Raw genomic sequence first — 26,989 nt, 5'->3', positions numbered from 1 at the left:
CTTAAGTCTGATTCTACCACCCCCCACCCCCCGCCGCCGTCAGACATCTGGAACTTTTCCCTGCTGTGTGAACGCAGCCGAAAGGACAAGTTCCGGTACAAAAGTGGTGTGTCTGAAAATACAGTTCCAGTTAAAAACCGGATTGAATTGTCCACAAATGTTCCAGAATGTCTCTGAAAAGGGCTCATGAGTCGTTATCCATCAGTGAGACGAGTCAGATTTCCACCTCCCTATCCACCTAATCTCACCCCCCACCCCCCACCCCCAGCCCACTGTCCACATGTTACCTCACTCGCTCCAATCACCTCTGGAGAACCGTCTACTTCTTGTGTCTGAGGACGGCTGGGTCCAGATTTTGGGAAATATAACACTTATAAATGTTTCCAGAACAAATGTGGACCTGACGAAATCTTTACTTTGCCTACTCCTGTCATAATCCCTGCAAGACTGAAAGTGCCTTCTCGAGCACATAATCCTAAGTACCTGATAACAGTTCCTTATCAACCTAATCCAACTCAATGTCCTCCAGTTACATCAATGAAGGTGGCTTTGTTAAATGTTAGATCTCTCAGTAATAAGTCATTTCTAGTAAATGTTCTCATCTCCTCTCACAATCTAGATGCCATCTTCCTGACAGAAATGTGGTTATCTGATAGTACCTGTGCACCAGTAGTACCTGTGCACCAGTTCTCATTGAAGCCTCTCGTCCTGATAGGAGGGGAGGAGGTGTTGCTTCTATCTTTGAACGGAGACCGATTCATTTGTAATCAGGTAGTGTGCAGTTACTATGACTCTTTTGAATATCTTTGCTTCGAAGTTAAAGGTACACCTAAGGTATTAGCACTTGTCATCTATAGACCACCAGGGCCTTCTAGAACTTTCATAGATGATTTTACTGAGCTCCTTTCTGTCTTCTCCTATAGATTACACACACCTTATCATAAGTGGTGACATTAATATGTATGTTGATAACACTACCAGCAAATCTGCAGAACAATTTCTTGATATGCTTGAGTTGTTTGACCTTAAACAAAATGTCCATGCTCAAACACACGAGCAGGGCCACAGTCTCGACCTAATCTTAACTAAAGACCTTGTTGTGTCAAACATTGTTAAAGATGTGGGCCTATCTGATCCTTTCTGTGTTTTCTCACAGATGTCAGTCTCACCTGCTACACTTCATTCTACAGTTGTTCACAAAAAAGGCCATAGGTGACCACGCTGCTTCAGCTTTTACCGAACAGATGAACTTATCAACACGTCCAACATCCAGCTGTGTTGATTCACTCTTAGCCAGCTTCAACTCCAAAACACTTGAAGTCCTTGATTCCATTGCACCTGAAAAGGTCAAATTGATTTCAGGCAAACAGAAAGCTCCATGGAGGTTCTCTAGATCTGTTACTAATCAAAGCGAGAATGTAGAAAAGCAGAGCGCCGATTCAGGAAAAGTAATCTACCAGATAACTATCAGACCTTCAGAATGCAGCTGCGTACTTTTAATGCGGAGATTGAAAAGGCGAGACAAGCATTTTTCTCAAAAGTCATCAATGATAATATTAACAGTTCCCATGTTCTGTTTGCAACTGTCGAGAGGCTAACTAGTCTCCCAGCACAGTTAGCCCCGGACTTCATATCTCAGACCAGATGTGATGAGTTAGCATCTTTCTTCAATGAAAAAATAACAAATATTAGATTAGCCATTCATTCCTCTAAATCAGCTAACACAACCAGACCACGGACACAGCCACACAGCAACAACCTGGTCACAATGCCGGCTTTCAGCCTGATTAGTACTAAAACACTGAATGACGTAGTAAAGACCCTAAATCACTTCTGGTTCCGGTTGAGTGAACGCTGGCGCGTCTCGCTGCCGCTGCTCCTCGGCAAAACAAACTTTTTGTGTTTTTTTTTTTCTTTTTCACCCGAGTCATATCCCTGTGTCGGTGAAAACTCATTTTCACCTACCTGCTCAGCTTGCGTTCTGGTTCCACGTCACCACCTCCCTGCTCCACTCCATAATGTGGTCCAGCAGGATTTCTCTGTGCCTCTCACTGGCCTGGATCATCCTGTCGCTCATTCTTCTTTCCGTGGATGGCCTTCTCCAGTACTCGGCGGTGGAGCTCTTCAACCTCCGCTTTCACTACTCCGGATCTCCACCACCAGCTCTGTGCCTCTTCCCCGACATCACCTTCCAGCCTCGCCGTCGGTATATCCATCGGGGGTCCCGGCGGAACCTCCATCTCGACGGCTCCAAAGCAATACCCTCCTTCTGGTCCACGACTAGCCGGCGGCTACCCAGGAATACCTGCCGAGCTGCCGACTCCAGCGTGTTAGCCCGGCTGGCTAGTCGGGCTAATGCTCCTGTCGCCAGGGACTTCCGCACTGCAAATTTTGGTCTTCTCAACATTCGCTCCCTCTCTGGTAAAGGACATCTCCTCCAAGATACCATCAGTGACCATAAGCTAAACTTTCTTTGTCTGAACGAAACATGGCAACAACCCAGCGATTTCTCACAACTCAATGACTGTACTCCTCCCGGATTTGTTTACCTCTCCAAACCACGTGGGTCGGGCCGCGGCGGTGGTCTCGTGATACTCTATCGCGAGACTTGGAAGGTCCTTCCCGTAAGCCTTCCTCCTCTCACCACTCTCGAATGCCTCGCCTGTCAACTCTCCGGCCCGACCCCCACAATAATTGTGACTGTTTATCGTCCCCCCAAGTTCAGCCCTGAGTTTTTAAATGAACTCTCTGCTCTTTTATCCCATCTGTCCGCCCTTTCCCCAAATATAATTTTACTTGGTGATTTTAATATTCATATGGACAATATGGCCCTCCCCCTCAGCAAAGACGTCTCCTCATCTTTGGACAGCCTCAGTTTTCATCAATATGTCAATTTTCCCACTCACATTAAAGGTCACACCCTGGATTTAATCTGCTGCTCCGGCCTGACCCCCTCCAACTGTACAGCTGACCCGCTCCCTTTCACGGACCACTTCCTCATCTCCTTTTCTGTTCCCCTCCGTCTCTCCATCATCAAGTCACCACGTGTCATTTCTTTTCGTAATATTAAGGACATTGATCTAGCCTCCCTGTCCTCCAGTTTTGCCACCTTGACCCCTAATTTGTCCTCTACTCCCGATGATCTTGTCATTCAGTACAATAACGGTCTGGTTTCTATCCTTAATTCATTTGCTCCCATCAAATCCCGCTCTGTATATTTTACTCGGTCTGCTCCATGGTTCACCCCTGCCCTACGCTCCTTGAAAGCTACCAACCGGAGGCTTAAAAGACTCTACAAGAAAACCGGTCTCACCATCCATAAAGACTTATATTCTGCTCAGATTTCTCTCTACAAGGACTCCATCTCCCATGCCAAATCTCAGTATTACTCCGGTCTCATCTCGTCCAACTCCAGCAACACTAAGGCATCATTTTCCATCATGAACAGCATTTTTCAGCCTCCCGACTCCTTACCCATCCATCTTTACTCTTCATAAACCTGTAACTCTCTCCTTCAGTTTTTTAATAAGGTCAATAGAATCCATCTCTCTTTACCTCATTCCTCCCCTCCCTCTCCTGAATTATTTGAACCCTCCATTCAGTTCTCCTCCTTTGAACTTCCCCATCCCTCAGAAATATTAGATTACATCACCGAATCCAAACCTTCCACCTGTCAACTTGACCCTATTCCAACAGTTTTAGTTAAATCCTGCCTTTCTTCTCTGCTCCCTTTTATAACAGCCATTATTCATTCCTCACTATCCTCTGGTACGGTCCCCTCCCTATTCAAATCCGCTTCAGTCAGCCCTATTCTAAAAAAACCTGGTTTAGATCCCAATGATTTCAATAACCTCCGTCCCATTTCCCATCTTCCCTTCATTTCCAAAGTCCTAGAGAAAACTGTTGCATCTCAGCTCCATTCCCATCTCACCCGCAATAACCTTTATGAACAGTTTCAGTCTGGCTTCCATCCCCACCACAGCACAGAAACAGCTCTCATCAAGATCACTAACGACCTACTCATTGCTGCTGACTCTGGTTTAATCTCTATTCTCATTCTCCTCGATCTGAGTGCGGCCTTTGACACCATTTCTCATCCCATCCTCCTTAATAGACTCTCTTCCTTAGGCATCACTCACACCCCCCTCCGCTGGTTTCAATCTTACCTTACTGGCCGCACTCAGTTCATCCAGTTAAAATCCTTTTCCTCAGAACCCTCCTCAGTCAAGTCAGGTGTTCCCCAGGGCTCTGTCCTGGGGCCCCTCCTCTTCATAGTATATCTCCTCCCTATCGGCAAAATCTTCCGTATATTCAATATCCAGTTTCACTGCTTCGCGGATGACACCCAGCTCTACATTTCCAGTAAGCCCAACTCAACTCTCCCACCATCCTCCCTTACACTTTGCCTCTCAGAAATCAAATCATGGTTCACCTCTAATTTCCTCAAACTCAACGGCAATAAAACTGAACTTCTTCTAGTTGGCACTAAATCCACCCTCTCAACATCTGACAGCTTTTCTTTAACTATTGACAGCGCCATAGTCTCCCCCTCACCTCACGTCAAGAGTCTGGGTGTCATCCTCGACAGCTCACTTTCTTTTCAAGCTCACATTAATAACATAATTCGGTCAGCATACTTCCATCTACGTTCCATAAACCGTCTCCGTACCTCACTGACCCCTCACACTGCCGCCATTCTCGTCCACAGCCTCGTCACCTCCCGTATCGACTATTGCAATTCACTTCTTTATGGTCTCCCCAACAAACTCCTTCATAAACTGCAACTGGTCCAGAATTCAGCAGCTCGTATTATCACCAGAACCCCTTCCTTTCACCACATCACCCCGGTTCTCCAGCAGCTTCACTGGCTCCCAGTTAAATTCAGGTCCATCTTCAAAATTCTCCTTCATACCTTCAAAGCAATCCACAACCTCTCTCCTCCGTATATCTCAGACCTTATAAGTATTCACACCCCATCCCGTTCACTCAGATCTTCTTCTTCCATCCATCTTGCGGTTCCTTCTGCCCGTCTCGCTACCATGGGGAGCAGAGCTTTCAGCCGCTCTGCTCCCCGTCTCTGGAACTCACTTCCCCCAGACATCAGCAACATCGACAGTTTTACCCATTTCAAAACAAAACTCAAAACACATATGTTTAAATCTGCCTACAACCTCTGATTTTATTGAACTGTTTCTCTCTTTGTTTTTTCTTGTTTGGGTTTTATTATTGTTGTATTTTATTACGTGTTTTCTGTCAAGTGACCTTGGGTGTTCTGAAAGGCACTTTTAAATAAAATGTATTATTATTATTATTATTATTATTATAAATTCCTCTACCTGCTGTCTGGACAGCCTGCCTACAAACTTCTTTAAAAATGTTTTAGTTGCCTAAAAGCTGAGGTACTGGAATCTGTTAACTGCTCTTTAACATCAGGTATTTCCCCTAAACCACTGAAAACTGCTGCAGTGAAACCCTTCTAAAGAAGAGGAAACTAGATCCCTCAGTGTTGAACAACTACAGACAGATCTCTAATCTCCTTCTGATGAAAAAGTCATTGAAAAGGCGGTAATGATAATAAACAAATAATAAACAATTATTTAGAATCAAATAACATTATGGACGGTCTTCAGTCAGGCTTTAGACAGCACCACAGCACAGAGACTGCACTGATGAAGTTATTAAACAACATTCGTCTCAACACTGATTCAGTTAAAGCGTCTGTCCTGATGATGCTCGACCTCAGTGCAGCTTTTGATACTGTGGACCATAACACCCTTCTGGACAGACGCACAAACTGAGTGGGACTATCGGGCACAGTGCTTGGCTGGTTCCAGTCTTAGCTCAAAGACAGGGGCTATGTTGTCTCTATTAGGGACTACCAATCAAAGTGGATCACCATATGTGGGGTCCCCCAAGGCTCAGTTCTAGGACCACTACTCATTAATCTTTACATGTAACCCCCTGGGTCAAGTCATACTTAATAACAACATAGCCTATCATATGCTGATGACACCCAGATCTACCTAGCCCTATCACCTAGTGACTGTCGGCCGCTGGACTCACGAAATCTTGGTGTTATCATTGACTCAGACTTGAGCTTCTCTGGACATACTAAGGCTATGACTAAATCCGCGTTTTATCACCTTCATCAAACATCAAGAGTCAGAGGTCTCATGTCCAGACCAGACTTAGAGAAACGTATTCATGCTTTTATTTCTAGTCGGCTGGACTACTGCAATGGTCTCCTAACTGGTCTTTCCAAAAAGCTGTGAAGCAGCTGCAGCTTGTTCAGAATTCTGCTGCTAGAGTCTTAACAAGAACTAAGAGAACGGAGCGCATCCCTACCCTGGTTGCCAGTAAACTACAGTATAGGCTTCAAAGTGCTCCTACTAGTTTATAAATCACTCAATGACATGGGACCAAAATACATGTCTGATCTCATTCCTGTATATACACCCAATAGGGCTCTGAGATCCCTTGGAAACAATCCGCTGGTAGAACCTCGGGTCAAAACCAAACATGGTGGAGATGCATTTAGTTACTATGCTGCTCACATATGGAAACAGCTTCCCCATGACCTCAGATGTGCCCCAACCCTAGTGTTGTTTAAATCAAAACTAAAACCCTAATGTACTCATCAGCCTTTACATGGATTGTTTCTTATCGTGCATCGTCTCCACTGTGATCTGCGCTGTAACTTTGTCTTCTCCTTTAGCTCTAAGCTGTAATTCTGTCTGTGTGTATTTTCATTTGTGTTTTTATGCTGTTTTCATACCATGTCCTGATAAATGTAAAGCACATTGAATTGCCTCGGTGTTTGAAATGTGCTCTATAAACAAAGCTGCCTTGCCTTGCCTCGGAACCAAAAACGCAAATCGGACCAGCGTGTAAACTACCTGTGTGAAGACACACAGGTAGTTCTACTAACACCTTAGCACCCATGACGTTTGAGACGGATGCAACCAGTGTTACAGCGGGACTAAAGACATGATCAGAAACAGGTTACAGTTGGATGGTCTAGGAAGGTAGAAGATTGTGACGTCTGAGCGGTGAACAGATGAGCAGACCTTCGGGACGTCCCGCTGTCACACCAAGAAGGTCACGGCTGCAGCAGCCTATCTGCGGGTCTGCAGCCGAAGACTAGTCATCAAGTCTTCCTCGTTCTTCACGGGCCGTGATGCTCTTGGATGAAAACATCCACCTCTTTGGCTCCCAATCAGCTGATGACAGCTTCAACACACCGCGCTGCTGAATTAGTAATGCACGCATTTTCTTATCAGTAATGGAAATGGCGTTATGATACAAGAAGACTGTCATTAATTAGATTACTGAAAAAAACATTTTTTTCTGTAATGCCATTATTTTAAACCGCGATATTCCCATCACTGTTGGCGATGCCCTGAAGAAGGCTTCACATTTAGGTAAAACTTGTCAGCAAGAAGGTAAAAACACAGCTTTATTACTCTGTGTTCAGAAAGGAACCAAATAATGGAATTGGTTTAAAATTTAATTTGAATGAATAAAAGCTGCAATATTATCATTGATCTGCAAGAGGTGAAAAAAACCCACCATTACACCAAATATTGATTGAAATGGTTAGTAATAGAGTTAATACTGAAATATAAACAATGTGCCGGGTCAAACGGACCCAGGAACGTCATTGGTGTTCATGAGAAATAAACATAACATGAGGGTTACTAAATGTTTTCCATTGTCTTTGATCCTGTTCAGAACGTCCACAGCATCATGTCTGGGAAAAGGAGGAAGTTCTGACTGACCTGCTGCTCTCTAACCAGGAGACCACCTCCAGTTTTGACCAGAAGCAACCAGAACCTCCACTGATTAAGGAGGAACAGCAGGAGCTCTGCCAGCATGAAGGGCAGGTCATTCAGAAGCAGGAACATGCTTCCTTCTTGGCGAACTCTCCTTCTGAAGAAACAGACAGCTGTGATCCAGAACCACACAGGAACCAACCCTTGTGTCAGAGTTCTACTGAAGTTGAAAACCAAGATCAAGATGGTTGCAGGAATGAAAAATCTGAACTAAATGGCAATGAAGAACTGACACAAAATAAAAGACGCCATCAAACCAAAGATCATCGAGACAGTGTAGATAGTCAGAAACTAAACAGGAACAAAAGGGCTCACAGAGATGAGAGACACTTTTCATGTCAAATCTGTGGGAAGTCTTTTAGTTACAATAGTGCTTTAACTGATCACATGAGAACTCACACAGGTGAGAAACCATTTAGATGTGAATTTTGTGATAAATGTTTTACTTACAGTAGTGACTTGACTAAACACACAAGAACTCATACAGGTGAGAAACCTTTTAGATGTGAAACATGTGGTAAATGTTTCTCTAGGACTAATGTCTTGACTGATCACATGAGAACTCACACAGGTGAGAAACCATTTCCATGTAAAACTTGTGGTAAATGTTTTTCTTACAGTAGTGTCTTGACTAAACACATGAGAACTCACACAGGTGAGAAACCATTTCCATGTAAAACTTGTGGTAAATGTTTTACTGTCAGTAGTGGCTTGTTTTATCACATGAGAACTCACACAGGTGAGAAACCTTTTAGATGTGAAACATGTGGTAAATGTTTCACTCAAAGAGGGAACTTGACTTATCACACCAAAAGTCACCACAGGTGAGAAGTCGTTTCCATGTTCGATTTGGAAAATTCAGCAAAACATTTTCTTTAACTTATGTGAAAATTCTCACTTGCTATTATATTCATGAAATGTGTTTGTCACAAGTATTTTTTTTCTTCATAAAAGAAACCTGACTCATTTTTCTTTTAAACCTGTGATGAGTTTCACAGATAAGCAGAAATAAGATTCAGACCAGAAAACAAACTTGATCTAAACCACTTCCTGTTGACTAAAATAAATCTAGTTTATGCTTTAACTCATTCCTGTATTTTGCTTCTTTTTTGAAAAGTTTAAAAAAAACTGAAGGATGAACCTGAATTTTCTGGAATTTACTGCAACCTGTAAAACCACCAGAGAGTTGATTCAAAAGGGTTTCCAGCTGATCCATGTTTCACTGGTACCTAAAGCCACTTACACACTAGCATCGGCTCCGATCCGCCCAGGCTGGCCGTGTTTGTTCCACACTGCCTTAGGAATGTGGACGTTATTGAGCACATGTGAGGTCTCCAATATTGGCATGAAAAATAGATATCAGCGATGTCATGAGCGCATCTCCAAGGATGAGGGTGGGGCAAAAGTGCGTGGAGAAGTCTGCGGCGTCTTCATTGGTAAACAAAAGAGGCCGGAGCAGTCTTGCTTTTGGAGACTCTAACTCCGATACTGCATCCTGCTTTGTTGTGTCTAGCAGCACTGTGTGTGTATATAGCCCTATGTGTGTATATAGCCCTTTTTACAAGACACACCATGCCAGCAAATCGGCGTAATATTACCACGTGCTATGCCGGCATGCCGTTGCACGAATTTTGCCGCATTTGTTCCACCTCGCTTGATAGTAATATTGCAGTAATTCTCTGTCTTATAAATGGCGATTGCGCCTTGGCACAACAGAGGGAGGTGTCATGATGACTAGGGAGTTAATGCCGAGCTCCGACTGGCAACTTAATTGAAAATGAAAGTAAACACAAGTGGTAAGTTTTGCTTTTTGAACAAAATCAGCTGAGATGGAAAACTGGAGTGCTGCAGTGCTCAATGAGCTGCTCTCAATTAGAGCTAAAGCTCTGGGGTCTCATTTATAAAACATTGTGTAGAATCCTTTCTAAAACCAAACTTAAGCTCAGGAAATTTTTTTTTACTTACGCCAAGTTTGTGACTTATAAAACATGGAGTATGCACAGCTTCACTCAATCTCTGCTTTATAAATCACCAACTACCTAGAAATGTGCTCAGGTGTTTCTGGATCACATCCCGCCCCCAACACGCCCACTTTCTGCCATAAATGGTCAATGCAAAGTGCCTTGTGGATCTCATGCATATACATAAGCCAGCTCGTTGCAGCGTTCCACCATTAATGATGGCAACCGCAGATCAAGGAAGCACAATTTCACCGAAGCAGAAATTGAGGTACTTGTGGGTGGTGGAAAAATGAAAGGAAGTACTTTTGCAAAACAAATGAGAAAATCCAGGGAGTGGCACAGCATTGCTGAAGCCGTCAATGACTACGTTTACATGCAGCCAATATCCGGGTTAAGGTCGGTATTCGGGTTTCTGAGTTGATCAGAATAACCCGTTTACAAGCATAAATAGAAAGAGTTACCCCTAACTTGCATAACCCAATTTAAATGCGGACGTTGGGGTAGCGTCAGGACGTATGGACTACGTCCAGACGCAATATGCGTCATTTCCGGTTGTTCTTGTTCCAGTATCCGTGAAAACAACAACATGTTTCCCAGTTCGGAAGAGATAGCGACCGCGTTTGCGCTTTAGTTTCCTCCTCACTCCAAAAGTGTGGTGCTGTGCCGCGACTCGCCATGTTGCTCCCAACTTGTCGTTTACTTCCGGTGTTCTGGCGCATACAAGACGTCTCGCTACTCAAAAGACCAAGATTCCTTGCGAACAGAGCATGCGCAGAACACACACTTTGATGGGATATGCGTTTACACGACCAAACATTCGGGTTAGAAAAGGGTTACCCCAGGTGTAGTAACCGGGTTAAAACCCGGTTATGAGCATATCCAGGATTTTGGCGGTGTTTACATGGACCTGCGGAACCGGGTTATTGTGAATATTTGGGTTTTAAAAGGGTTACTGGCTGCATGTAAACGCACTCAATGCTGTGAAATCATCAGAGAGATCTGTTGGATATAGAAAAAATGGTCCGATCTGAAGGTGGAGGCAAAAAAAGATGTTTTGCCACCACCAGAGTGTGTCTGCCACTGGCAGAGGCCCTGGCACCTCTGATCTCCCACCGCTCGCCGTTAGGATCGCAGCAGTACTCGGACCGGCAAGCATGCATAGCATCGTGCCAGAGAAGGAGGGAGACACTGACCATGCAGGGTAAACTGGTAATGTTTGAGCCTTTTATTAATACAGATCAAATGTGTCTGTCATTATAATATAAAATAAAACCAAATCTCGTTGTTTACCCCCCAGTGACTCTGGACAAAGCGTCCAACGAGACATCCAGGGCGGCGATCGAAGATGTGGCTGCAGGGTCGGCCTGTCCCATCAGTGCGCCTCAGGCACATAGCGCACCTGGAAGTGGCCGGGTGCTAACTGACGCTGTCCTGCAGGCACAGAGGGACATGATTTGTGCGCTGAATGAAGTGCAAGAAGAGCTGCACAAAATACCGTATTTTCACGACCATAGGGCGCACCGTGTTATAGGGCGCAGCTTCAGTTATGGGTGTCTTTTTGGTATTTAACACATACAAAAGGTGCACCGGGTTATAGGGCGCGGGTGCGGCACGGTAAAACATCTGTGCGGGCTCGGGACTCGGAACACATCAGTGCAAGCCAGACATTGTGAAAATTATAAACAGCCAAAAGCATGCTTCACTTTACTGGTCTAGTCCTGGTTCAGACCTGGTTTAGAGCGCACGTGCACTCCCTCATTGCGTGCGCTGACGGCTCGTGCTCTTTTAATGGGCTCGACACACGGGAGGCAACTTCGCCTCTTCTCCATTCATTTTCAATGAGACATGCGCGACAAAGCGATAATCGCGGGTCTCCCTCCTACTAAAGCCAGGCGTACACGGGGAGTGCTGCAGGAGGACACACAGGGATTTATGGGGGTTGGATGAGTAAAACGAAATAAAGAAAGTAAATCTGTGTTTTGTGATCAGTTTAATTTGACATGAACACGACAAGCACGCTTTCTTGACAATCTTTGTGAGTGAAAAAACGTGTAGAAGTAAAAACGAACAGCGTGTGTTATTAGGGAAATGGGGCGAGCAGTGTTGATGCATGATTGCGCATGCGCCGTGAGCTTTTCTGGTACTTTTTGAGTCGCAGCGCCGCTTCAAGCGCTGATGCGCTGTGTTGAAGTTCAGAATGTGTTTACCGGTAGTTGGTGGATTTAACCACATGAACTTTCCACATGAACAAAATCATATGTGTGTTATTAATAGGCCTAACAAAATAGTGTGATTTGAATTGTTTTATTAACCGTCGGGGGTCCATGGACGCGTATCTGTGTCTTTAGGTCAGGTCTGCTTTGGGACGCTATAGCAGCAAGACTCCGCCTCCCTGAGTTTCGGTTTCAATTCAGCTTTAAAAAGGAGATTATAAACTACACCCCAGTTTTAAAATGTTGTTAATAGGCAACGTAAAAGCGGAGTTATAATAAGCTAAAAAATGACCTATTTTTAGACAATCTGATAACTTGTCAAAACAACAGTTTAGTAATCCGTGAGAGGGAATGAGCTTGTGAACATAAAAAACCCACAAAAACATGAGATCCTTTTGCTGTTGGTGGAAGTCTCACATATTCAATTGATTAAAAGTATCATTATGTAGCTGACAGAGAGAGAGGAAGGCCGCACGAGTAACGAGATGTGCGCAAAAAGGAGCCGCTTCGCGGGGAAAGGAGTGGCGCGAACGGAGTAACAACAAACAATTAGACAGATATTGATGGTAAACTTCATATTTTGGAGCGATCCGGACAGATATATTGTCGCTGCAGTTTAGTAGGCTTTTATTAGGCTTTAATAAAGGATGATGAGAAGGATAAATGTCCACCAGGCAGTTCAGATAGTACGGCTGTTTTTTGAACTGGAAGCAGAGGAAGTGGACGGACACTCGCAGCCGGAGTAAGAGGCAAATAGCGAGGACGTTGATGGCGATGTGGCAGATCCACAGGTCCGTCTTCGCTCACGTCGGCACGTTCACGCCACGCCCCTTCTCTTCTACTACGTTCACGTCTCACAACAACACAATAGGCGCACCGCACCATAGGGCGCAGCGTACATTTTGGAGAAAATTTAAGACTTTTAGGTGCGCCTTATGGTCGTGAAAATACGGTATGTGATGTCCTGACTGAAATTTCAGAAACACTTAAAGAATTAGCAAGAAAATAAAAGAGGTCTCTCAGCATGTTTTAGTTTTAATGTTTAGTTGTTATGGTTTGGACAGCCAATCAGAGGCTGACAGGAAAGATGTTACCAAGGCAACTCAGAAACACTCCTTCTTTAATATGGAGGCTCTGATCTGGGTAAAAGGTTAGCTATGTGTAATGGATTTAACTTAGCCGTACTTGTGATGGTGTGGAGCAGGTGTGAGGACCTTGTCGTCAAAACATCGTGAACACATTGCAGTCTAGTAGACAAACATAACATCCATTCAGTGAGCACAGACTAATGAAGCATTTCATTATACTGTCATTATCATAAGTAGTAATAAGCAAATGTTTATTTAATGATTATTTAGATTAGAAGTCATAGAAGAAGTTATTAATCATTATAATCAGTCTTGAATTTAGCAACTGATTCAAGCAGGATCTTCTTTCTTCTGGAGGCAGACAGATGAGACCTTAGGGAAAAGTAAGTTATTGTTAATGAGTCAGACCTGCGGAGTCTGAATCCCAGCTGGTGTGAAGCAGACGTGTTCAAAGGGAACACATGTTTTGTTGTGTCTCCTTTCTGACCAGATGTTGAATAAATGGTGAAAGGTCAGACTGTACCCAAACTGACCATTGCTGGACGCTACAGCCGCTTATCTGTGGTTGGGTCGCGGGGGCAGTAGCCTAAGCAGGGAGGCCCAGACTTCCCTCTCCCCAGCCACTTGGACCAGCTCCTCTGGGGAAATCCCAAGGCATTCCTTGACCAGCCGTGAGGCATAGTCTCTCCAGCATGTCCTGGGTCTTCCTTTCGGCCTTCTCCCGGTTGGACGTGCCCGGAGATCCTCACCAAGGAGGCATCCAGGAGGCATCCTAACCAGATGCCAGAGCCACCTCAACTGGCTTCTCTCGATGTGGAGGAGCAGCGGGCCTACTCCAAGACCCTAACAGATGACAGTTTCTCGCCCTATCTCTAAGGGAGAGCCCAGCTACCCTGCGGAAAAAACTCATTTTGGCCGCTTGTACCCGTGATCTCATTCTTTCGGTCACTACCCAAAGCTCGTGACCATAGGTGTGGGTAAGAACGTAGATCGACCAGTTAATCGAGAGCTTTGTCTTCTGGCTCAGTTCTCTCCTCACCACGACAAACCGGTAGTACAACGTCTGTATCACTACAGATGCAGCACCAATCCACCTATCGATCTCAAACCATCTTTCTGACACTCATGAACAAGACCCCGAGATACTTAAACACCTCTACTTGGGGCAGGACCTCTTCCCTGACCTGAAGAAGGCATTCTACCCTTTTCCGACTTAAGACCATGGTCTGAGATTTAGAGGAGCTGATTCTCATCGTAGCTACTTACTTACAATCCATGCCATGATGTATACTCTAAAGGATTCTTAGGAACACCATACTAATATGGTGTTTGACCCCCTTTCGCCTCCAGAACTGCTTTAATTCAATGTGGCATTGATTCAACAAGGTGCTGACAGCATTCTTTAGAAATGTTGGCCCAGTTTGATAGGATAGCATCTTACAGTTGATGGGAGATTTGTGGTATGCACATTCAGGGCATGAAGCTCCCGTTCCACCACATCCCATATATGCTCTATTGGTTTGAGATCTAGTGACTGTGGGGGCCATTGTAGTACAGTGAACTCAATGTCACGTTCAAGAAACCAGTTTGAAATTATTGGAGCTTTATGACATGGTGCATTATCTTGCTTGAAGTAGCCATCAGAGGATGGGTACATGGTGGTCATGAAGGGTAGGACATGGTCAGAAATAATGCTCAGGTAATCTGTGGCATTTAAACGCTGCCCAGTTGGCACTAAGGGGCCTAAAGTGTGCCAAGAAAACCTCCCCCAACCATTACACCCCCACCACCAGCCTGCACAGCGGTAACAAGGCATGATGGATCCATGTTCTCGTTCTGTTTACGCCAAATTTTGACTCTACCATTTGAATGTCTCAACAGAAATCGAGACTCATCAGACCAGGCAACATTTTTTCTAGTCTTCATCTGTCCAATTTTGGTGAGCTGGTGCAAATTGTAGCCTCTTTTTCCTATATGTGGTGGAGAAGAGTGGTGCCTGGTGGGATCTTCTGCTGTTGTAGCCCATCCGCCTCAAGGTTGTGCGTGTTGTGGCTTCACAAATGCTTTGCTGCATTCCTCGGTTGTAACGAGTGGTTATTTCAGTCAAAGTTGCTCTTCTATCAGTTTGAATCAGTCGGCCCATTCTCCTCTGACCTCAGTGGCGGCTGGTGAAAAATATTTTTGGTGGGGCTGTGCTATTTTTTATTTTTAAACAAACTTGTCCTTTCTGAGCTTTGTGCACAATTCCACTATTTCCTGAATTAAGCACAGCTCTTTTATTTCCTGTCTTACATCATTGGACAAACTGATTAATCCAGGTGTGTCTGACTATTGGCACGCTGCCTTGTGAACCAAGATTGAAAAATACTGCATTAAATTGCACATAAAATAACATGACCATAAATGGTAAATAGGCAATGCAAGAGGCAAGTAACAACATTTTGTTTAATTTCAACATTTGAGTGAACACAAACAATTATGAGCAGGTCACTGTTACAGTAATGGTAGTAAACACTACTTAGACAAAATGCCAGAAATTTACACTGTTAAATATTTCTGGAGTGTTGTGCTACGGTCAACTTTATACAAAGATCAAGTGGATGCATTTGTGTGTGTGTGATACCTCTTTTGTACAGAAATTTTGCCCTTCTGTCCTTATGAGTGGCAAAGCTCTCAATGACCTTTTTATTCAAGTCAGGAATGTTTGTGACAAGCTTTTTTTCCATGGAGAGCATGGCAAGAGCATTCAGCTCATCCTGTGTCATGGTGTTCCTCAGGAAAGTCTTAATCCTCTTTAAAGTAGATAAATAAAAAAACAACAGATAAGTACATAGGAAACACTTTCATAGGAAATAATTTCATCAGTATCCTCTTACAAATGTCATATTTCCCAGTTTTTGGGACCCATCCCTAGTTCCCTGTGTGGACTTTCGAGTGGCTGTTTAAATTACTCTTTTGGCTAAATCTTTGTCCACAGAGCTCACAAGCAAAAGGTTTCTCTCCTGTGTGGACTCTCATGTGTTTGTTTAAACTTTCCTTTTGGTTAAATCTTTGTCCACAGAGCTCACAAGCAAAAGGCTTGTCTCCTGTATGAACTTTCATGTGTCTGTTTAAATTATTCTTTAGGCTAAATCTTTGTCCACAGAGCTCACAAGCAAAAGGCTTATCTCCTGTGTGGGCTCTCGTGTGTCTGTTTAAATTACTCTTTTCACTAAATCTTTTTTCACAAAACTCACAAGAAAAGGGCTTCCATCCAGTGTGGACTATCATGTGTTTGTTTAAACTTCCCTTTTCACTAAATCGATTCCCACAGAGCTCACAAGTAAAAGGCCTCTCTCCTGTGTGGACTCTCATGTGTATGTTTAAACTTCCCTTTTCACTAAATCTATTCCCACAGAGCTCACAAGAAAAGGGCTTCTCTCCTGTGTGGACTCTCATGTGTGTGTTTAAATGTCCCTTTTCACTAAATCTTTTTTCACAAAGCTCACAAGGAAAGGGTTTCTCTCCAGTGTGGACTCTCATGTGTGTGTTTAAATGTCCCTTTTCACTAAATTTATTCCCACAGAGCTCACAAGCAAAAGGCTTCTCTCCTGTGTGGGCTCTCAGGTGTTTCTGGAGAGACCGCTCATGGAGAAATTCTTTACCACATTCAGGGCAGTGAAAAGATTTGACGGCCTTAACATCTGATTTAGAAGACCTGCTCTCATTCTGGTCTTTGTTACTGTCTTCAGTTTTAGGCTCAGAGTCTGAGAAGAGTTTCAGTTGACAGTAAGAATTGTTCCCATCCTGGTCATCTTCATCCTCACTGACTTCAGTCTCTGAAGAGTGGGAATCATCTTCATAAGGATTTAGATCTGGACTCCTGGTACTTTCTGCTCCTCCACAGTCCTCTCCACCACTTGCTGCTTTCATCTGGTCAGTGGTGCTTCTGGTTGAAGGATCTCTGTCTTTAGGTTGGTGCTGATCAAACTGTGGCAATTGAACTTTTTCTTCTTCAAACTGGCAAGAAACTGCAGAGAATGAAGTCCTGGTGGCATCAGTCTTCATCTCATTAAGCTGCTCCCACATTTCTTCTGTCGTGTTGAGGGGCTCCAGATCCTTCTGGTTAACACCAGACCTCAGTTGTTCAGGAGCTGCTTTTTAAATCAGCACCAACTGCTGAACATCTACAGGGAACACAAACACATTACAAACAATGTTAACCTTACATATACTAGAATGATGGGCCAAAACATTAAAACTGGGTGTGTGTGCACCAGAAACAGGTGCAACAAATGATAGTGGTTCACACTGACTTTGGATTTTATTACTAAAAGATCTGCTTAGTTTATTTGTTAAAATAGCAGCAGCTTGTCACCTTAGTGAGAATCACACATACACAGCAAATATAAGAGTGTTACTTTTCCAGAGGTTGAGGATGTAGTTATTTTTTACACCGCAGAGTTTAAGACTTTAATACACTTCCTGTGTTGATACAGTGACTCCTACTGGTGTCAGTTATTTAATAGTTAAATAGTGTTTGACATTTTATATTTAAAAGCATCAATTTGGTGCATTTTGACAAAAGAAAAGTAGAGTTATAACCTTGTAAGAATATATAATAAATGTAGCGTGGTTAACTACATACTAGGATTTAACACTGTTTGCTATCAGTTTGGCTAGATCCTGAGAAAAGATCAGACAAGTTAACAAATGAAGCTTCTATCATATATAAATATCTAGGATTATATATATTCGATAGAAGTTCATATGCCAACGAGCTTGGTCTATTTTTAATCCTAAGATTAATTTTTAATTTTAAGATAATTAAATTTAATAGCAAAAGTTTATTTATTGAATGGGAAGTTAGGAATCTTTGCTTATTCAACAACCACCATATATATGAATATACACCATTCTGTGTTCCATTTGAAAGAGTCAGAGTTTTTAAAAAGTTAAGAATTTATTACTAACACTTTTAAAAAGGACAATTTGAAATGACAATTTAGAAATGACAATTTTTAACAGACAATTTGATATTAAAACTTGTTTTTAAAAGCAAACCTGTGACTGAATGGAAACTAAAATGAAATGCGAGGTTTTGGATGCGTGAATGAATCTCAGGTTTCTTTCAGAGAGAGAAGCACGTTCTGGGTGGCAAAGTTGGTTTCTTTACATGTTTATGGCATTAAAATCATATTAGAGTTAAAAATGTTATTGTGTACAGGGGAGTAGCAAGCTTTTTTAAGAATGGGGGTGTTGAGATTTCTGATACACATGCACGTACACACACACACACGCACAAATAGGTTGAGACCTCGTACTAGTGTTGGATCATCACTTCCTGCGGTAAGATGTTTTGCGTCACTTCCTGTTTTCAGTGTTGCACTCTGTGTAGCTGTTCAGTGTTTATGGCTCGCTAAATTTGATGAGATTTCTCTGTACTGGGACATTTCTGAGTTATTGTAGCACATAAGCACACTAAAAACACATTTTCTGTTGTTCCACCTAGCTTTTAGGGAAATATTTGAGTTCACACGCAGTTTATTTGGTGTTGAAAGGGTTGCTCGCCCAGTTAGCTTAGCCTCAGCATGGCTAGCTGACTCTGATCATTGACAGCTACATAGTCAGAAAAGTGGCATTAGAGACTCCAGCAACCATAGTTAAATGTTTACCTGGGACCAGAGCGGGCAACATTAAATCTTACCTGAATCTGCTGGCTAAGGATAAGCGTAAATACAGTAAGATTGTTATTCATGCTGGCGGTAACGACACCCGGTTACGCCATTCGGAGGTCACTAACATTAATGTTGCTTCGGTGTGTAAGTTTGCCAAAACAATGTCGGGACTCTGTAATTTTCTCTGGCCCCCTGCCTGATCGGATGAGTGATGACATGTTTAGCAGCATGCTAAAACAACGTGGGCTACATTGATAATTGGAAAATTTTGGGGGGAAAACCTTGTCTGATGTGAAGAGACGGCATCCATCCCTCTTTGGATGGTGCAGCTCTTCTTTCTAGGAACATGGCCAGTTTTATTAGTCCTCCATGACTACCCAGGGTCCAGACCAGGAAGCAGAGTCGTAGTTTAACACCCTGTAGAACATGATGCTTGTAGCAAAGGCATGTCACATGACTTTGGGGATTAGATTACATGATTTGTACGTGCCTGCGTGCACCTGGACGCTATTCAAGTTTGATTATGGACAATAAACAGGTGTGAGCTCTCTACCTCAACCCAAGCAGGAGAAAGATGGCTATCTGTGTTTTTTACCTCTGGTGGTTAAGGACTACCAGGTTCAGCTATCCTTTTTTGGCAGCAGGTATCACGCTGGAAAATGTCTAACATAACAGTTTATGGGCCCAGTCATACCGGCCAAAGGTGGTTTAAGCTGATATTCGACAGTGACGAGAGGAACTACGAGCTCTGGGAGACACGTTTCCTGGTACACATGGAGCTATGTGGCCTAGGAGATCCTATTCTTACAAAACCAGAAACCGGAGAAGAGGATGACGACGCCATTGCCGCTGACGAAGCAAAGAACGGAGAAGTATATGCAGAGCTGGTGCAATGCTTGGACGATAAGAGCCCGTCTTTGATCATGAGAGACGCCAAATGAGATGGACAGAGAGCGCTGGAGATTCTTCGCGAACACTATGCAGGAAAGGACAAACCCCATGTTGTGAGTTTATATTGTGAACTATCTTCCCTTCGCATAACTGGTGCAGAAACAGTAACTGACTATAATCCACACTGAAGCCATATTCATGTCGTTAAAAAGAGCTGAAGAAAATATCAGCGACGGGCTGCAGATAGCCATTGTGGTAGCCATGGAAGGCTTATACAAAATGATGTATAAGCCTTCTATCGTGTATATCACCCAGACAGAAGATGAAATGACGTTCAGGGAGTTCAAGACGAAACTTAGAAGTTTCGAAGGCACCGGAAAAAACCCCCGGGAAGAATGACGCAAGGGTAGAGGAGGACAATGTGATGAAGACAACATGGATTACCAGATCACGGGAAAGACAAAGAGGAAAGAGAGTGTCCCTGGCTGATGTTGAGTGTTACACATATGGCAAAAAGGGGCACATGGCCAGAGCATCCCCAGAAAGTTCCCAAGCAACCAGAGAAGAGCGACGGTGGAACGCAACATATCGAGGAAGAGGGCGTGGTAGTCGTGGACGAGGTCGAGACTACATGAGGAAGGCGAAGGAAAGCAACGAGACAGAGCCTGCACCTTTTTGTTTCTTCAAAATAAGTGATTGTCCCACACGGAAGGACAACAAGAAAGGTATTTTGGTGGACTACAGAGCCACAACTCACATGGTTAACGATGCTGCTAAGTTCAAAACAGTGGACAAGAACTTCAAAGCTGAAAGTCATGTGGTCGAACTCGCAGATGGCACCAAGGTGAAAGGGATGGCCAAAATGAGAGGAGACGCTGAGATCTACATCTTGGACAGCAAAGGGCGACAGGTAAAGACAAGACTAAAGCAGGCGCTTTATATTCCCTTGTTTCCCCAGAACATTTTTTCAGTTAAAGCAGCAACAGCCAACGGGGCTGAGGTACAATTCCAGGATGGAGATAACTGGTTGTTAAACAAAAATAGTACCAGGTTCAGAATATCTGTACATGGACGGCTGTATTATTTAGACACCGTAGAAAATGGAAATGTTGACACTGTAGAAAATGTTGACATGTATGGTTGTCACGACATTCAGACCTGGTATAAGATACTTGGTCATTGTAACTTTGATGATGTGGTTAAATTAGAGAAGGTGGTTAATGGCATGACCATAAATGGAAAGCGTGACAAGTCAGATCACACATGTGAAATTTGCATACAAGGCAAGTTCACACAAACCAGAAACAAAAGGACAGACGCTAAAGCTACCTCTGTGCTAGAAATGGTACACACTGATTTATGTGGTCCTATTGAACCAGTAGCTAAAGATGGGTACAGATATGCATAACATTTACCGATGATTTTAGTGGCATGATTTTTCCATATTTTTTAAAAGCAAAAAGTGATGCAACAAAGGCTACAGAGCAGTTCATAGCAGACATAGCTTTGTATGGAAAGGTAAAATGTTTGAGATCCAATAATGGTACAGAATTTACCGGACAAACTTTTAAATCCTTGCTCAGGAGTAATGGGATAAGGCACGAGACTAGTGCACCCTACTCACCACACCAGAACAGGACTGCAGAGAGGTTGGAGAACCTTATTTGAGATGTCACGGTGTAGGTTGTTAGAGAGTAATCTCCCTAAACATTTGTGGACATACGCTGTACAAACAGCTGCACTGGTGTTATAGTAGGTGATTGCAGCAGACACCCTACTATGTTTTTACCGGAAAGACACCTAATCTGTCCAACATGATTATTTTTGGTTCAGAATGTTATGTGTACAAACAGGATAAAAAGAAACTAGATTCTAGATGTCAAAAAGGTATTTTCATAGGCTATGATAAATACAGTCAGCGTATAATGTGTACTATCCTAAATCAGAGAAAATCCTAAAACATAGGCTGGTGAAATTCCTTACCAGAGACGGTGTAGATGGTCAGATTCAAACAGATGGTGATATGAGAAAAGACATTGAGATTTTTGAATACACACCCAAAAGGGACATTCAGGAGGAAGTACAACCCGACGAGGCTGATGAGACAGATGCTGAGGAGGTGACAGAGACAGAACCCACTATATCAGAGGACACACAAGGAGCTGAAAAGAGGTACCCCACTAGAATAAGGAAAGCACCTGAATATTTGAAGGACTACCAGTGCAAAACTGTATGTAATGATGGATGTGAAGACGTAGGTTATTTCTATAAAGTTATTTATGGTGTACCTACAACTTATACAGAGGCCATGGACTCTAAAATCATGATTATGGGAAAATGCAATGAAAGAGGAAATTACTTTTTTACAGGAAAATGATACTTTTACTTTGACACCACTCCCAGAAGGTAAACAAGCAGTGGGAGGTCGTTGGGTGTATGCAGTAAAAGAAAACCCAGATGGATCAGAGCGTCACAAAGCAAGATATGCTGCTAAAGGAAATAGACAAAAAGATGGCATTGACTATAAAGAAACTTTCTCACCAACAGCAAGTATGACCTCTGTTCGAGCGTTGATGCAGGTGGCGGTGCAGGAGGATCTTGTGCTACACCAGATGGATGTGACAACTGCTTACCTCCGTGGTCCAATGGACTGTGAAGTATTTATGGAGCAACCAGAGGGTTTTGAGGTGAAATCAAAATCAGGACAACACTTGGTATGTAAACTAAACAAGTCATTGTATGGTTTAAAACAATCGGGTCGTAACTGGAACATGTTACTGCACGAGTACCTGATGGAAAATGGTTTTGTTCAAAATGATGCTGATCATTGTGTCCATCATAGAGTCAGAGGATGGCAAGGTCATCATATTAGTGTGGGTAGACAGCTTGGTTATAGCTGCAAGTCATGATGTCGCACTCAGCAATGTGAAAGCCATTTTGAAGAAAAGGTTCAAAATGAAGGACATGGGTCCGCTTAAGAATTTTTTGGGCATCAACTTCACACAGGATAAGGGAGAGATTAAAATGTCTCAAAAGAAGCATGTAGAAAAAGTGCTGTTGAAGTTTGGAATGTCGGATTGTAAACCAAGAGTCACCCCCTGTGAGCAGCAGTTACAGTTGAACGATGAGGGTGAGGTTGTTGATCCCTCAGGATATAGGGAAATTATAGGTAGCCTGATCTACATTATGACATGCACTAGACCTGATCTAAGCTGGATAGTGAGTTAACTATCACAGAGTCTAGCAAAACCAAAACAACAGCATTGGACAGCGGCAAAACATCTATTGAGGTACTTAAAGGGGACTTCTGATCAAGAACTGCATTTTAACAAATGTGAGCAGAACTTAAAACTTGAAGGATACAGTGATGCCGAGTGGGCAGCTGATAAAGATGACAGAAGAAGTACTACAGGGTACTGTTTTAGTCTATCTGAAAAGGGTCCGGTTATATAATGGAAAAGTAGAAAACAACCTACAGTTGCACTGTCAACATGCGAAGCAGAGTACATGGCATTAGCTGCCACAACACAAGAGAGCATGTACCTTGTACAACTACTTAAAGGGATAGACAGTTGTAACAGACACATACCCACCAGAATATACGGAGACAACCAGGGAGCAATAGCGTTATCCAAAAACCCAGTAACCAGACATAGATGTAAACATATAGACATTAAACATCATTTTGTACGATCTGCATACAATTAGGGAATGATAAACATTGAGTATTCAGGGCCTGAAATTCACTGCGGGATTGCGGGTATTGCGTGTTATATAGTTGCTTCTCGCAAATCTAGTTTTATAATGCGGGAAAGTCCCGCACAGCTTGCAGCGAATTTGGACGTTTGTATCGGAGGCATTAAAATTCAACAACATCGAACCCGTTCTTCATCTTGTGATTGGCGGCGCGCTGGACTTTTTTTTTCTCCTCTTATCAAAATACGAGCTCAGTCCCTTAATAGCAGCAAAGCAGTGCTTCGGTTGTCGGATTTAACGCCTGCACGCAGACGTGGACCGCTGGTTAAAACGGAAATCAAACAACGAAGGGGAACCTGTTCCAAAAAAAAAAACTTTACAAGAAATCCCCAGCGCTGAAGGCAGCGAGGGAGGAGGCGCTGGAGGCAGGGTGGGAGGCAGCGCTGATTCCAGCGATGCTGTGAATGAGACAGATCCTCCGGACTTTCAAAAAGGTAGCGTCACTGATAGTAACGTTAGCAAGCTGCCAAAAGATAAGTTTCAGACTAACTGGCTCAGACTGTATCCCTGGCTTGAAAATAATAATGGTGAAATGAACTGCTCCATTTGTAAAATGTATGGTGCTGTGCCTTTTGCAAGTCGATGCTACAAAACTTTACAAACTTTACGCCGTCACGCTGATGCTGTGTCTCACACTGCAGCAATAAAAAGAAAACGTGAGGCGGATTCAGCTAAAAATGTAATGGCCAAAGCTATCGAAGATACTCATTTACAGTCTGCTGCAGAATTTAAGGGGCTCCTGAAAACTGCATAATTTATTGCAAAAAATAAAATGGCAAAAGCTAAATTTTGCCATGTGGTTAAATTCCTGAAAGAAATGGAGTGTCCTGTTTTCAAAAAATTTACAGAAACATCAAGCTATGGTATCTACATCAATGAAAAAGGACTGTCAGAAATGCAGCAAGCTATTGATAACACACTTGTGGAAGATGTTGACAAAGCTGTTGAAAGAAGTCCCGTGTTTTCATTAATATTGGATGAATCTACTAAGGCTAATGACGCTAACATGATAGCCAGTGTGAGTTGATTAGTTACCTGCAGTATTAAAGGTGGTGCAACGAATATTGAAACAAGCAAGGCCAAGCTAGCTAGCTTACACAAACACGGTCCCAGAACTCTCACCCCTCCCGTCGGGTATAATCCTTAGGCCACGCCCCTACGGATATGTGAACGAGCTCTGCCACGGTGAACAACGGAGAGCAGAACACCTGTCGTAGTTCACGTGAATCAATATGGCCGAATGACCGGTACGTTAAAAACAAACAATTTGAAAGTCAAACATGACTAATTTATTTTAACTTATTCATATGGTAAGGAAGTATGTTTAAAAATGTATATTTAGGGATTATTTTCAGCTTCAAGAGTAATAAATAGCATGGTAGTCTTGGGACCACATAGGTCAATGCGCGTTTGCGAACTATGGACCTCGTACATCACCGCGTGCTCCATAAACTGAACTGTATGGCCGGCGGTGAGATGCCTTTGTGTTCCCTCGTGGAGTTAACCGCCCACCGACCTTCCTCCTTCTACACTACTACCTCTCGCATGGACGACATCATCATTGCATACCACCTGCGTGAGTGGCTTCTTCTCGTTATGCGCGTTGGGGACTATCCCGTTTCCTATCCTCTTTGTGCCTGACCAGGATCAAAGACCAAAGGCGCCAGGATCCAAGACAAAGAACAAAGGCGTCCAAGGAGACCAACGTCCTAAGGGACAAACCCACCTGTGCTTCCGACAATCAAGTCGACCTACGTTCATGAGGAACAAACCCATCTGTGCTTCTGACGATCGAGCTTTGGGCGCGATCCCCGAAACCAAAAGGGGGAATGTTGAGGGTCTGACCTCATGAGGAAATTACTATGCAGTGATTTTCTCCAAAATGACTGTGCTTAAATTGCTCTGAAAAGCAAATAATCACATCAGCGCCAAGAAACTTCATTTCCCATGATGCTTTGCACACGGAAGCATTGTGATGACGTCACCGCCTAGTACCAGAAACACGTTCTGCGCATGTGCGGGAAGCCGTGGAGCTTTTCCCGCGAACTAAGACCATAAATCTTCAGCAGAGACAAAGAAACCTCGTTCTTTTGCCCAGGATACCTGGCGGTAAGGACACGCTTGTCGAACGCTCCGACAACTTGAGCACGCGGAAGCTCTAAGTGCCCAAGTTGAGCCACGCAACCGCTGGAAACCACTCTTAACTCCATCGGGACCTGACTGGGAACGAGCGGAGCTCCATTCAGCTCTCAGAGACGCTGTAAGTTGTCAAACTCAGCACAAAAGAAACTTCGTTCTCTTTGTGTCCAGCCCGTGGAGAAACACACGTGGAGCCAAACAACGGAGAAAGCATCAAACCGACGGATGACGCTGAAAACTGCGGAGAAAAACGGAGAACCGTCAAATCATAACAGCGGGGACGCCTTGCTGCTCATCTGGTGATCAGAAAACTCATTTTTTTTCTCTCCTTTTCTTCTCCCGTTTCCTCTATAGTCCAGAATAAGCAATAAAACCGCGCTATTGCTTAAAAAGTAGCTTCGTGTTTTCCTCTTTCGCTCCCAAAACACGTCCGCCGGGTCATTTTGAAAGAATAAACTGCTTATTGATCATCGCTAATATCTTTAGTCGTCAGCTCTGGCCAGGCTGCCGACTCCTTTTAGATTAAATAATTTACAAGTGACCCTTTTGTTGTTTGTTAACTTTTGAAGTGTTTGAGTTAAGTTTTACTGTGATTCTAAGCCACTAAGTGTTCGGGAAAGTAGAAAACTTTACACATCCAGGTCTCCTGTTGAATGCGAGGGGAGGGGAAGAGCCCCACACACACTCACAGCTCACTCCCCCCACCTACTCTGGGGAAACAAAGACCCATTCATCTCACACACACACACACACACTCACTCACACACACCACACAAACACCTTGAACATTATTTTGAATATACATCCTTTTATTATATCACATGGTTATTATTCATTTATGCCACTGTTTATTCATTTGACAAATTGTTAATTAAACGTTATAAAATTCAGATTTTCGTCTCCAGTAGCTTTGTTGTGTCGAAGAGAAGTCTCTGCTCCAAGGATTCTACGAACTTCAAGAAAGACTGATAAGAGTTTTGGATTCAATTTTTCCCCGGTTAAAGGGGAATGGTGCCCCGTATATCTAAGAATATCTTAATTAATTAATAAATCAGTAAATATTTACATATTTACAGAAATTATTGAAGAATCCAAAAGTAAGTTGAAGCTTACTAATTGTTCGCTCCTAATAACCCCAACATTAATTGGTGCGGCCGTGTGAGGCTTGGATACACAGAGATTTCTATCCGGCACAAACAAACAAATAAATCCAAAGAGCTTGAATTAAAAATAATCAGTTGTTCAGCCTTGAACCAGCAACAGAGTGGTGCTGATTTCGCTGAGCAGGAAGCTGCATCGAACTCTCACCAGTAACTCAGTGCTTCTTTAAAGGTGCAACGTGTAAATTAATTCTGGTTGACTTTTAGGTTAAAATTCAGTTTTTCCTTAAAGGTGCAACGTGTAATTAATTCTGGTTAACCTTTTAGGTTAAAATTCAGTTCTTCATTAAAG

The 26,989-nt window shown here is 43.2% G+C and overlaps 4 protein-coding genes across 4 annotated transcripts in view; 2 read left to right on the top strand and 2 right to left on the bottom strand.

Annotated features, from left to right (window-relative positions):
• LOC129160564 (zinc finger and SCAN domain-containing protein 31) overlaps positions 1–26,427 on the top strand; it is a 43,487-nt gene extending 17,060 nt beyond the window's left edge. Inside the window, exon 3 of the mRNA XM_070548609.1 lies at positions 7,732–26,427. Coding sequence (XP_070404710.1) covers positions 7,732–8,660 — 929 coding nt within the window. The 3' untranslated portion in view covers positions 8,661–26,427. The remainder of the gene's footprint in view (positions 1–7,731) is intronic.
• Positions 1–26,989, bottom strand: part of LOC129162178 (oocyte zinc finger protein XlCOF6) — an 849,318-nt gene that overhangs the window by 734,108 nt on the left and 88,221 nt on the right. The window lies entirely within an intron of this gene.
• LOC107373377 (gastrula zinc finger protein XlCGF57.1) overlaps positions 1–26,989 on the top strand; it is a 147,227-nt gene that overhangs the window by 80,722 nt on the left and 39,516 nt on the right. The window lies entirely within an intron of this gene.
• LOC129154091 (zinc finger protein OZF-like) lies at positions 15,520–17,162 on the bottom strand. The gene has a single exon (XM_070548658.1). It carries the CDS (start codon positions 17,160–17,162, stop codon positions 16,005–16,007), a length of 1,158 nt encoding a protein of 385 aa, XP_070404759.1. The 3' UTR covers positions 15,520–16,004.

This window comes from Nothobranchius furzeri, chromosome 2, assembly GCF_043380555.1.
Source record: "Nothobranchius furzeri strain GRZ-AD chromosome 2, NfurGRZ-RIMD1, whole genome shotgun sequence".
Lineage (NCBI taxonomy): Eukaryota > Metazoa > Chordata > Actinopteri > Cyprinodontiformes > Nothobranchiidae > Nothobranchius > Nothobranchius furzeri.
This window is presented reverse-complemented; position numbering and strand designations above follow the sequence as displayed.